Raw genomic sequence first — 12666 nt, forward strand, 5'->3', positions numbered from 1 at the left:
CCGAGCTGGGCAGCCTCGAGAATGGTCTGGGCGGTATCCTCACGGGGGGGGGTCGAACATGGACAGGAGACCAAGGAGAACCCAGTCCTCGTCGTTCTTCTTGTAGCAGACACCGAGAGATCGGAAACCACGGCGGGCAAACTCACGATCCTTCTCGCGGTAGAGAGAGGCAAGGGGCTCGGCGGGGTTGGCAAGCTTGAGAATGGCCTTGGGGGCACCCTTGGCGCAGATGAACTTGTCCTTGCCGAGACGGCACTCAGCAGTGATACGCTTGGAGACGGGGTCGAAGGGGGTGAACTTGTCGGTGATCCAGCCCTGCTGAAGGACCTCACGGGCCTTGGGGTAGCGCTTGAGGGTCAGGATGGTGACCTTGTCAATGGGGTCGAGGGTCTTGAGGTTGTGGGAAGAAGCGAGAGCGGCAACGGCCATCATCCAGTTGACATCCTGGCCCTCAACGACGTAGGGGTCACGGATGGACAGCTTGTTGGCAGTGAGAGTACCGGTCTTGTCAGAGCACAGAATGTCGACACCAGCAAGGGACTCGATGGCAGTGAGCTTCTGGACAATGGCCTTTTGCTTGGCGAGGTAGGCGGCGCCGACAGCCAGGGTGGTGGTGGTGACGACGGGCAGACCGACGGGGACACCAACAATGAGGAGCACAAGGGCGTAGTGAAGCAGGTTCTGGGAGCCGGGCTCGGCAATCTTGAGGTGGTGGAAGAAACCGCCAATCCAGGCAGCGAGAATCCAGAACATGACGAGGACGAGCAGCGAGGTACCAATGTTGTTCATGACAGCCTTGAAGTGACCCTGGTCCTTGGCGCCCTGCACGAGATCGGCAGTCTTACCGACGAAAGAGTCGTGGGCAGTGGCAGTGACAATGGCATAGGCCTTTCCGCGCTTGCAGCCGGTGGTGTAGTAGGCAACGTCACCGAGGTACTTGTCGACGGCGAGGGACTCACCAGTGATGGCGGACTGATCGACGGCAACAAGGGGAGTGGCGCGGTGGGAGACCAGAGCGCTCTCCTCCTGTTCCTTTTCGTCTTCCTCAGCCTCGTCGTCACTGCTGCCGAGCTTGCCTTCAGCGCGGAGCTGCTTGAAAACCTCGAAATCCTCAGTACGAGTGTAGTCGCAAATCAGGAGAACATCAGCGGCAACGGTGTCACCCTCTTGGATGATGAGCTGGAAAGGATTGGATTAGCTAAAGTGACAGTAGAGCGATAGAATGTAGTAGACTTACAATATCACCGGGGACGATTTCACGGGCGAGAATGTTCTGCTCCTGGCCGTCACGGACAACAGTGCATCGCATGGCAATGTCACCCTTGAGAGAGGCGACGACATCGGCAGCAGACTTTTCCTGGTAGAAGGCGACGAAAGCGTTGAGCAGCAAGATACCACAGATGACACCGAAATCGATCCAGTCACCCAGACCGACGGCCAACAGGGCGGCAACCTCCATGACTAGCATCAATTGTTAGCTTACATGACATTTTTTTGGATTTCCCAGCCATTGGAATTGACCAATTGGTTGAAGAGAGAGAGAGAAGAGCTTACCATATAGAATAGGACCAGTAAAGAAACCAAGAAACTTGACAAACATATTCTCCTTCTCGGCGCTCAGCTCGTTCCAGCCAGACCACTTTCTCCTCTCGTCGACCTCGTTGATACGAATACCAGTGCGAATGTCCGTGTCCAACCAGGCCTCGGGCACAACCCTCTTGGCCGGCTCGGCATCCTCAACCAGATCGGCGTCGGTCGACCGCCAGAACTGCCACCACTTGACATTGCGGCGCTTCTTCTGGTTGTCGTCGCCGCTGCGGGAGCCCTCACGGTAGGTGGAGATGTATCGCTCCAGGGCAGCGTACTCGGGCAGGTTGTTGTCGGGCTGTTGGGGCGGAGCGACGGTGCTGCCAGAGTGGTCCTCACGACCACCGGCCTCAACGTCGCCCTCGGCCTCACCCTTGCGTCGATGGAAGACTGACATTGTTGGAAGAGATTGCGCTCTCGAAGCCGCCGCGAAACTGGCAATTGAAAGGACGCAACAAGTCGCAACTGGGCAGGAAGGAGGAAAGAAAATTCATCCACCACGGCGGCTTGCCAGAGATATTTATTCCAGCGTCCGGACCCCCCCCAGTCCACCCATTGCCGTGGTTCCTTTTTTTTCTTCTCTTTGGTCTCTCGCGCTGTCTATCCGTCCATACTACCTGCACTACACTAACCCATCCTTCGATGAGACGCCAGAAAAAGTCGCGAGTCCCCATCCATCCATCCCATCCCAATTCCAGCTTTGCCCACACTCCCACGCCTGCTAGTCCTAGTAGGTCCAACTAGTCCCAGTCCCAGCCAAGCACACACGCCCCCCCATCGGCCAGCGAAGACCGACGGCAGATTGTCGTCCACCATGAGGGCTAGACCGCTTCCAGAGCACGGTCAGGCCTCAGGCGCAAGTAGCGGCGTGCCGCGCAGTACCTCCAAGGGCCGCCTGGCGTGTACCTCCAAGGGCCGAGTGATCCTGGCCTCTGCAAAAGAGCGGCGCCGAAAGGGCTCTGGCGGCGGTGGATACGACTGGTCAGGTCCCGGCGCAACCGAACCTGTCGACCGATGCCGATATCCGACTTAACCCCCAAGCATCATAGCCAGACGCCTCTAGACTGCTTCGAGGCAAGGAAAAGCCTGTGCGCCCGGAGTAGCTGGGAATCCATTATTCGCTCTGGGGGCCCAGAGCTCGTTTTTTTTTCTCTCGTCTGTGTCTCGTCTCTCTGTCTCTCAGGCGGCGGGTCCCCCCAGAATCAGCACGTCGAATCCCGGGACAGCCGGTTCGAGGAGAGGCAGAAACTTGTACGTAGGAAATCCCGCATCAAAATCATGGGTAATCTTTTTTTACTGGGCTCCCAATTTCCTTGCCCATTGCGCGCTTACCCGCATCGACAGAGGGAACAGCGCATCATAATACCTGCTGCAGCTACAAGCAGTCTAGCTATGTACATACAATACGATAACGCGCAATGATACCTGCGCACTCTCACTGACCGGATTGATGCTCGTCCATGCCGGCAGCTGTGTCTGTGTCAGTGGTCGTTTCTTGGGGTCCCTTTTTTTTACAAGTAATTCCCTCTTTTTGATGGTGTTGGTTTTAACCAAGAGGCTGTTTCAAACGGTCTACTCCGTAGTGCTAGCATATTCCCACCCAGTAGACTACTCGACTACCTAGATACATGTAATCAAAGCGCGTATTGAATGACACGGAGAGCACAGAATAAGAAAGAAAAAAAGCTTCGCGAAACGCACTTTGTACGTCCCAGCGACGTCGGAGGCTGAATTTAGCTGTGTTTTAGTGAACGGCAGCATACCTAAATCATACGTATGATGGGCAAGACAGCCAATAACGAAGCTGCCGTTGACTCTGCTCGGATGGCTTGGCCCGTCTACGTCTCGCTGATTGATTCTCTGTTCTTGATCTGCCGTAATGCAGCAATGCCGTGCCTCATTCCTCATGGAGCATGTACAAGTAATCATGCTACCCGGCAGTAGTTTCTTGTACAGTCTACGGCAAGGCATCACAGACCCCCAAATCGCGCATACCTCTTCTACATCCTCTAACCTCGGAGATGCAGTCTCCAGGTCCTGCTCCTGGCCCCCTATCATTTCCCTTGTTTGCCTCCCCCTTCTTCGTCTTCTCCTCGGTGAATGGCTGTCCAAGTTGAACGGCTTGCTGGAGCCGATGGTCAGCCAGCATCAGCTTCGGCATCCAGCTCGTGCTTCGCTCTTCCATACATCCATACAGCCATACAGCCTGTATCGCCTTCCTCTCGATCCAATTCGCCGGCCCCCTCCTCGGTGCGTCCCGGGATCGCCTTTTGGGTCCCCCTCCCCAGCCCAGGCAATGCCGGTAGATGTAAACGCTTAATCCGGGCGCGGGCTTGCCCTCTTGCTGTGCCAAAACTCTCTTGCGATAGGACAAACGGGTTTGACCTCGTTTGTTTCCTGATGTAGCCTACGCCCGCGACGGCGACCTAGTCAGCTCTACAAGTATACTTGAAGGTAGTCGAGCTATGTCATTCTGCATTTCAGCCGCTCCTTGCCATGCTGCCGCTCTTTGCCATGCTGCTATTTTTGCGCCTTTTTCGCCCTCTCCCTTGCATTGCCTTACTTGCCGTTTTTCCTTTCGCCATCTGGATCATTCCTTCCCCCAGAGCTGAGCTGGAGCTGAGCTTGCCTCGTGCCTGCCTGCCTGCCGACTTAACCAGCGCGTGCTAACCACACGCGCCTGCCTCCTTCGCTGCGAGTTTTGCGCGGATATGCCTCGCCTGGGCTCCACACCGACGTCATTGGCCATGTGCAGGCCCGCCCCATTTCCGGCCTAGCTCCGTTGCCCCGCAAACTTGGCTGCTTCGCTGCATTTTTCTAGCGCTTCCATCCGATCACAAAGGGCCGCTTGGCGATTTGGGCGATTTGGCTGCCTTGGCTTGCCTTGCCTGCAGGGCAAGGAGCGAGAGGCAAGACGTGCAATTGACGATCGCCAAGGGCGCGGAGGCGTGAAAGGGGCACACGAGGCAGACCAGGTAGCCCGTGGGGACCCGTCTCCAGGCGGCGATGGGTTTTTAGACCGCATTTTCGCCCGCAATCGCGATGCCACAGGCGCTGCGTCCTGGGCTCACGCGACGGGCTGGAGAAGGGAAAAAAAAAATCAAAAGAAGGACAACGGGGGGGACCCAGAATTCTAGGTAGCAGTACGTACCGCCCATAGCTCCAAGGTTGGGTCCAGTTAGTACGGAGTCGAGGCCCCACCAATTTCCAGGGACATTTTCCCTCGAGGTACGAGCATGCAAGTACCGGCGAGCGCTGCGGTACTTGCAGAACTTGTGAGCTGTTCGGCACTAGAAGGATTCTAGGTTAGGAGTTATCCTCGGTACGTACCCTGATCGGGCCGGTCGCAATTTTGCTCCGGTAGCCGCCTTGGCCGCTTGGATTCCGTCATAGCCGTGAGCCTGTAGGAGGCAGCACAGAGTTGCCTGAGTGGCGCTGGAATGGCCCTCAAACGGCGCGCCCGACGTGTAAGTGACGGGAATCTCGTGTAGCTGCTCAATGCCGGCATATCTGCGCCGGTGCGGCAAAAAAAAAAAAATTGGAAAAAAAAAAAGTGGTAGACTCGATATGCGTGTAAATCGCGGCTGGATGGAGCCGTGCTACTGCTCTACTAGGAAAGTCCCTGTATACGCTACGAGTCGCAGCGCAAGAGCTTCCACAAGCTCCGATAGCAGCTCCGGCGAAGCAACCGCATCGCAATTGAATCGATTCCACCATGCGGCTGCGAGAACACGCTCCTCCGCCATATGAAGAGGTGTCCAGCCATGGCCCGCGAGTCCAGTTGCCCATTGGCGAGCTGCTGTCTCTGGCGCTCGACGGCCGCTCCGTCTTCTCGGCCACCAACCCGGCGCTCGTCTACTACGAGCTGAGCGCGGCGCCGTTGCAGGCGACGTCTCTGACTTACATTGTCAAAAAGGTGAAATACCGGCTGGCGGGCAATGGCCGGGGCGACGATGCCAACGGCCGGCTGCGCACCCGCCACGACGAGATTTACCTCTTCCGCGATGCCTACGTCAACTTTTATGCGCCGCGGCGCATCGTCATCGACGGCAAGGCCAAGGACGGCCGCAGCTACAAGAGCGTCAAGCTCTCGCCGGGCCTCTTGGGCTGGTCGACGTGCTCGGCGGCGGGCCACTTCAGGGCCAAGGTGGGATTTGGCGATCGCTGGCGGAACCGCCATCAGGTCATCTGGAAGGACGACAGCGGCCGCATCGTGGCCATGGAGGACGCATACACTGCTTACACTGCTACCAACAGCAATACCGGGAGTAGCAGTAGGCCAGATGGTGTGAGCAGTCCAGACGGCATCAGCAGTCCAGACGACAGCAACAGCAACAACACCAGCAGCAGCAATATCCCGACTCGCAATGCGCCGGAACACACATCGACTGTGCCCTGCTTGAAGCTCCTGCGCCTGCTCGACGACAAAGACCTGGATCTGCTGGTGACGTGCTGGACAGCACGGCTCTGGAAGCAGTCGCAGAAATCACACCGCAGCTCGCCTCCATCGTCCATGGGCCGGTCCAGAGGTATAACTTTTTTTTTATCCGTTATCCTTCATATTCACTTACACCCTCCACCGTTCATGCACGTCATTGAGACTGTGAAAGCGCTAACATTCACCAGTCAAGCGATTTGCAGCACGACACCTCAGCCTGCGGTACATGACCAGCCTAGTTTCGTCCAATCCAACCCCGACCCGGCGCCTCGAAGCGTAGCGACCCTCCAACTGTTTCACGCAATGCTCTGGACATAGATCAACGAGGCTCTCATAATGTTTATTTCTACATCTAATAATTTTTACGCCTCTTTTTTTTTTTTTTTTTTACTCTCTACCGCTTATTGTAGTGCTGTATTTACAGGCGTTGCCCAGAGGCCGGATCACATACATAATCGTACTTGAACAGGCTCGTCTTAGGCGGCGCAGATCCCTTGCCTTGAATTTCAGATAGCCGAGGGTGGACGTGGAAGGGGGCCCCCATTGCACACAGGCATCAGGAGGACGAAGCCGGCACAGCGAGAAGAACATGAAGCCATTATGATGGATTGATTACCTGGACGAACTGATGGACGCCGGAGAGACACGCAAGAGGCTCTCGAGCTGTTAGAGCTACCTTGGCACCGCTGATTGATTTGCGCGCTTCCACCTCTCAGCTTATTCGAATGACACTGGAAGCCGGGGTTGCTACATCATAGATACTCGTACTACCTACCACTTACCACACTTATTCCTACGCGCACCGCACACACACATACACACACACACACACATAATGCCATCGCCACCACTAGGCCCATCCCATGCGAGGATTCGGCGTCACGATCCTCGGACGAACCGATTGATTGACTTCTCCTCGATTCAACACGAGCCCTGGGGCCGATGACGGGACACCTCCAGAAACGCAACGCCTGTCATGTCCTGCTTACAGTAATGGAGTCCCATCAACCCCCCGTGCTCGGCACAATCACGACTTCTCCTTGCCAGTTCGATAAGCGTCGTGCAAGCGAAGCGGCACAACTGATACAGACAGGTATTCCCCAGAAACAGCAAGCCCAAAAGACCGCGGAGATTCACCAGGCGAGGCGATAATAACCACGGAGAACAATACCCCAGCGCCTATACTACTAGAACTAAGTACCTACCCAGTAGGGATCGTAGGAAAGTCGAGCTGACCAGGGGGGGTGTCTCTTGGACTTTTTTTTACAACAACAGTTAGCATCAAGACGCTAGACAAGGGCCAGCGCGTATCCACAAGAACACTCAGATCGGCCGGTTCAATCTAGTTCCGACCGCGGCTTTTTTTTGACGCGCAGGGGGTGGTGGCCAAAAGGCAAAGCAGGCAGAATCAGGAAAAATCACAAGTAGACAGAACTGGTGAAGAAGAAGGGGTGGCTGGGTCTTTGGGGGTCCCCCCTGGCGTATCCGGGGAGACATGCGCGAATTGATGGAACTCGAGCCAACGAACGGGAACGGGACAGGCATCTTTTTTTCTCGTTCAAGCCATTGGACTGACTGACTAGTATTACTCGTAAGTATGGAGCTTGGGATGGCGTGTGTTGTTCAGTGCGCTCTTCAAGAGTCCCTTACATTGTAATCAAATCCCGAGCAAAGCCGCGGCATAACGAACAAAAGCAGACGGAGGCTCCAGTAAAAAAAGCAACAGCAATAAGACGAAAGATCGGTGAATACGGAAGACGGCTTCTACAGAGCATAGCACCATCCTATCTTCAATCAAGTGAACAAACTACACACGCAGTAAAAAGGAGGTGACAGCAAAGTCGCCCACTAAATGGGCCTTTGCCCCTTGACAGCTATCAATGCCGCCTTTTCGCTCTCCCAAGCGTTGCAGAAGACTGCCCGTACAAACTGGTCTACCCAAAGTTGCTCCCGTCACGGACAAGTTTTCCATGGACAATGGACAAAGGCACCAAAAAAGCACAGAGACAAGACACGGAACAGGATCCCCACTGGCCCGTCAGAGCCGCGCTAATACGCCCTGGCCCGGACCAGGTCTCTTCTATCCGCATGTACATTCACGAACGCAGATACAACGGCCTTGTCGCAGGTATAGGCAGATAGGCAGGTATCGGTAGGCATTAATTACTGATCCCAAACTACCTACACTATTGCCTTGAGGCTAGAGCTGATATCGACCACGTCCGCCGGCATGCCGGATTCGGGGGAGTGGAGCTCTGTGTTGCCTTATCCTATCCTATCCTCGGAGCACCCCAGCGCTGATTCTGTTTGGCTGCTGATTTGCTATTCTTGTAAATTACACTGAGTATTACAGGTACTCTCTGCGTACTCGAAACTACGGCGAGAAGAAGACGTCGAAAACGATGGAGAGAAGAGAGATTGAAAAGAGCGGTAATGAATAATGTAGCAGCATGACGCCAAAGCGAAAACAGGTGAGCGCCGCGGAGAAGGGCCGTGGGACGGTAATTGGAGCTGAAATAACGACGTGTAGAGAGATTCAGCTGCGATGATGCTATATTCATACCAGTACTTGTAGTTTCTTGTAGTCGCAGCAGCAGCGGTACTTTCTTGCCAGTAGAGCAGCAGTACCTACTCTTGCTCTATTCAGCATACATCCACCCCCCCTTTATCACCGGGTACACCACCAGTTTCGCCTTACGTATACATTCACACTCTCCGGAGTAGATACGAGGCCAGATACGCAACAGCCATAACAAGGCGGGCAACGGCAGCGGCACAGGCTATTTTGGCAAGGCGGTCTGTCCTGGCACTGGATTGGACGTCTGCTGCGCTGGGCCAATTGACTTTCCGGCAATACGTCGCAGCAATTGGCGGCTGCAGCGGGCTGGGCCAATTTTTTTGGGGGGGGTGATTGACGGCAATAGAGTTTTTCTTGGGTGGGAAAAAATTACAAGTAGGGGGCCATGATCAACATTTTGTATGGGGGAGAGGCAAAAAGACGAGAGAGAGAAAATGTTTTTTAGTGTCGTCGGCTTTTGATTTTCTCGGCGTCTACAACTGTCACCACAATAGAAAGAAAAAAAAGTTGTTTTTCTTAAGAGGTCGACTTACTCAGTAACCAGCCACTTCATCCCCAATTGGGAAGAGGACTCAATACTGGCCACCGTGGCTGATACTCCTGACCGTAGTTGATTGATTGAATGAATCTTTGCATTGAATTGCCCAAAGCCTTATCTTCAATGCCCCAATAGATACACGGAGTAGTGTCCCTTCTTAGCCTCGAGGCACCCACTCTCCAGCGATTCTCCGTACTATAAACTACGGACATTTTCCTGCCATGGGGCCTGTCCCGCAGACCAGACCCAGGCCCGGCCAGGCCCAGAAGCAATCCAGCCGCCCGGACGTGTTTGACCAATTCAGCCGGCTAGGAAGCGAAGCTGAACAATAAATATCGCACATCAATTCAATCAAATCAAATCAATTAATCAATCAATATACAGGGCGGCTATCTATCTTGTGTAACCAAACTATCTGATAGCTTCAAACTCTAGCAGCATTTCCCACCTGAAGCATCATCTTCCATCAGTCTATCGTAGCAATCTGCTGCTGCACTTGCACTAACACATTTAGTCCCATATGCGCAATTCTCCATTCTCCAGAATAAATGAAATAAAAAGGGGAGACGGTCCTTATTGCAGGGTAGACGGCATTCCCACTCCAGCTCCTAATGTAAGGGACCTGCTAGTCGTATGGAGTCGCGAGTCCCAATCCCCATCTTGCTAGAGCCGGAATAGCTTCAAGTGCAGACGCAAGACGCAGATAGCTACAACTAGGCACTGCACATCTCAATTCCTGCGGCGACCGTTAGCAGAGTACGGGGTACATTAGCAAAAGTAGCTCGCCCATAAGAGATACAAGTATTATTACGGAGCACCCCTTTCGCACCACCCAATATCTGGCACAGAGTCAAAGTCGCATGTGTAATCCGTGAGCACGGAGTAGTTCCGTTCCCTCTGTTTTTGAAAGGATACCAGATACGACCGATATGCGCTCCAGTAGGTGCTACTGCCGGGAGCCTGACATCATCTCACGCCCATGCCATTGATCCCGCAATAGCCTCTCCCCGAGAGCTCCATTTCCAGGTTTCCAGCCACGCTTCGTCCGATCATCTCCTGGGCCCTGTCGCTTGAAGCGAGCGGCTTTACTCCGATGGTCACACGTAGTGCCCAGTACCTACGGCACACAGACAGACAAGTACCTACACTGCTTGAGCATTACGAAGTGGAAGAGCTGGACTACCGTATTGAAATTCATCCTTCTCCGGAAGAGTAGGGACAACAATGCCGCGCCCATTCACATAAACCGGGCCCTCTCATCAAGCGAGGCAGTCCAAGAAGGGAAAGCAAAGATTCGGTCTCTCTGTCACAGCAAATTCTCTGCCTCTGATTTGCTGCCTAGTCTCCGTCTCCGTCTTTCAATCAATGCCTTGGCTGGGCGTCCTGCGTGTCCACCGCACCGGACGCTACAGGGCATTTTGTTGCATACAGACTAGACACGCTGTTCGGCTCGGCAAAACGAGCCCAAAGTCACAGCGCAGGCTATTGGACAAGGCTCCTGGAATCGTTCCGGACCGGGCAGTGATTTGCATTGACAAACAGAGAGACACAGAAGAGAGACGGCGGAGACGGCTCAACCCCGGGGCAAGCGAGTGCGAAGGACTCATCACGAATGAATGTACAGTAAGCAGGACGGAAATGAAGTTATCTAGGCGCCAAAATAAGAAGAGCAGCACTACCTCGAATCCGGCAGTCTGCTGTGACCAGTCTCTACCTCCAGCTTTGACTGGCCCAACCACCCATTTGATTGAATTCTCTCACTGACTCTCGTCGCGTGCCCCCTCCATAAGCCAGAAACGGCCCCCCCCCCCCCCCCCCCCCAGGTCAAACCAGCCCCCTTGCCTTCTCACCATCACCAGCATAAAGAGCAAAGCCTGTTGCTCCGTTTATAGCTGCGCTGGGCTGGATTGCCAAGGCGGGCCCAGGCTGGCCCTGGCTCTGGCTGCCCTGCTGGCTCCTCCATAGCCGAAAAAAAGGGCGATCACATCAGTCCAATCTTCAGCGTCAGTGCGTTCTTTTTGCCATTTAATGGCGCTTTTTAGTGACCCGGCCTGTGCGGCTCGTAGGGCGCAACAAACGCAAGACAGTCTTTCTTTGTGCCCCCCCTAACATCGCCAAGTCCTCTCGCCTCTGCAAAGCACGGCCATGCGATCGCCTTGGCGGACGCCGTTTGCTGGGCAGAATCTCGACAGTTTAATTGGGGACAGGAAAAGAAGAAAAGAGGGCTGAAGGGGAAACAACGGCCATCTACAAGTGCAAGCATCTGCTATAAGTCGTTTAGCTGTAAGACGCCGCCATCGTTTCTCGTATAACCGTAAAGCCAACGGTGAGAAAAGGGACGCCCTGACCGGTCCCACGCAACAGCAACAGTAGCACCAGAATAAAAGGTCAAGGCACCGCTTTACGCGCTCAAAAGAATAAGTGGATATTCTGCCCATGATCGAAGCACAGCAGCCCATTCTCACCGTCGACGCCGCTTTCCATTCCGGGCAGGACGAACAAACGCCGCAGAAAAAAGAAGCCAGAATAGAAGGCCGCAGAATGCGCCAATTAATGGTCTCACTAGGGGCTGGTCTCTCTGACTGTCTCTTTTTGTCAGCCCCCGAGCCGCCAGGAAAAACAAAAACCGACTTACTCGAGTCACTGACCGAAAGAAGAACCAACTGAAAAAAGTGGCCAGGGGTCTCTCTCTCGCCTCGATGTTCCCGACCCATGTGGAGACTCCAATGCCTTGGACTTTTTTTTTTTTTTTTTTTTTTTTTTTTCCTTATTTCCCTCGCGTGCTCGTCGCGTTTCCATCTCCAGCTAGCCAGTCTAGGAACTTTTCCTTTGCTCTCGCGATTCGCGTTGGCAGAAATACGACTTCCGGTCTAGCGTTGCTTCGCTGACGGCGGTTGGAGCCACCGACTCCGTGCGCAGAATCACATCATCACATCACTCGTGGGCTCTTGTTTTATCGCCGGCGGTAAGGGAAATTGATCCAGGGCTCACGTCGAGGCAGGTCGAGTGACTCCGTTGCGCTGCGGGTACAGGGTTGGGCGTTGCGTGTAATACTGCGCAGAATGTACCTCCACGAACGAAGCGAGCAGTTTCAGCTGCCGTGAGTGAGTTATTTGCCACTTGGTGGCCTGATGTCCGAGATACTTCCTGCGGTGAGATTGGTGACGACGATGCCGGGTTAGCAGCGTGCAAGTGCTGGATCTGAAATGAGAAGAGCAACACTGCATACTCGCTGTATAATCAGTTTATATGCATGTTTATCGAGTGCAGTCTAGTACCTGGCGTAGTGTTGCAACTTGTGTTTGCATGCCATCCACCATCTTACCCGGGACCTGAAATTCAATTCATCGATTTCATACTCTTGTCTCATAAATCTGTAGCAGCTTTACTCTCAACTACATGGTCAACTCCTGTCTCACACAACACATGTCCTCCACGCCATATCCAAGACACAAACCTGTCTCTCCACAAGACATTTCACAATAAAACACTCCATACTGTAGCACTACGCAACTCTGCAACCAC

General features: G+C 54.1%; 4 protein-coding genes across 4 annotated transcripts; 3 read left to right on the forward strand and 1 right to left on the reverse strand.

The window, feature by feature from the left end:
- Positions 1-39: 39 nt before the first annotated feature.
- Positions 40-1984, reverse strand: TrAtP1_005304 (uncharacterized protein; the record flags this gene model as incomplete). The annotated part of the gene is made up of 3 exons (XM_014089425.2): positions 40-1179; positions 1238-1461; positions 1555-1984. The coding sequence occupies 3 exons, from the start codon at positions 1982-1984 to the stop codon at positions 40-42; spliced, it is 1794 nt and encodes a 597-aa protein (XP_013944900.2).
- A 262-nt stretch (positions 1985-2246) lies between these two features.
- TrAtP1_005305 (uncharacterized protein) lies at positions 2247-2701 on the forward strand. The gene has a single exon (XM_066112654.1). The coding sequence runs from the start codon at positions 2402-2404 to the stop codon at positions 2618-2620; it is 219 nt and encodes a 72-aa protein (XP_065968739.1). The 5' UTR covers positions 2247-2401; the 3' UTR covers positions 2621-2701.
- A 765-nt stretch (positions 2702-3466) lies between these two features.
- Positions 3467-3907, forward strand: TrAtP1_005306 (uncharacterized protein; the record flags this gene model as incomplete). Its single annotated transcript, XM_066112655.1, has 1 exon — positions 3467-3907. The coding sequence occupies one exon, from the start codon at positions 3467-3469 to the stop codon at positions 3905-3907; it is 441 nt and encodes a 146-aa protein (XP_065968740.1).
- Positions 3908-5058: 1151 nt separating this feature from the next.
- TrAtP1_005307 (uncharacterized protein) lies at positions 5059-6414 on the forward strand. The gene is made up of 2 exons (XM_014089423.2): positions 5059-6116; positions 6214-6414. Exons 1-2 carry the CDS (start codon positions 5303-5305, stop codon positions 6303-6305), a joined length of 906 nt encoding a protein of 301 aa, XP_013944898.1. The 5' UTR covers positions 5059-5302; the 3' UTR covers positions 6306-6414.
- Positions 6415-12666: the final 6252 nt, after the last annotated feature.

This window comes from Trichoderma atroviride, chromosome 3 (assembly GCF_020647795.1).
Source record: "Trichoderma atroviride chromosome 3, complete sequence".
Taxonomy (NCBI): Eukaryota; Fungi; Ascomycota; class Sordariomycetes; order Hypocreales; family Hypocreaceae; genus Trichoderma; species Trichoderma atroviride.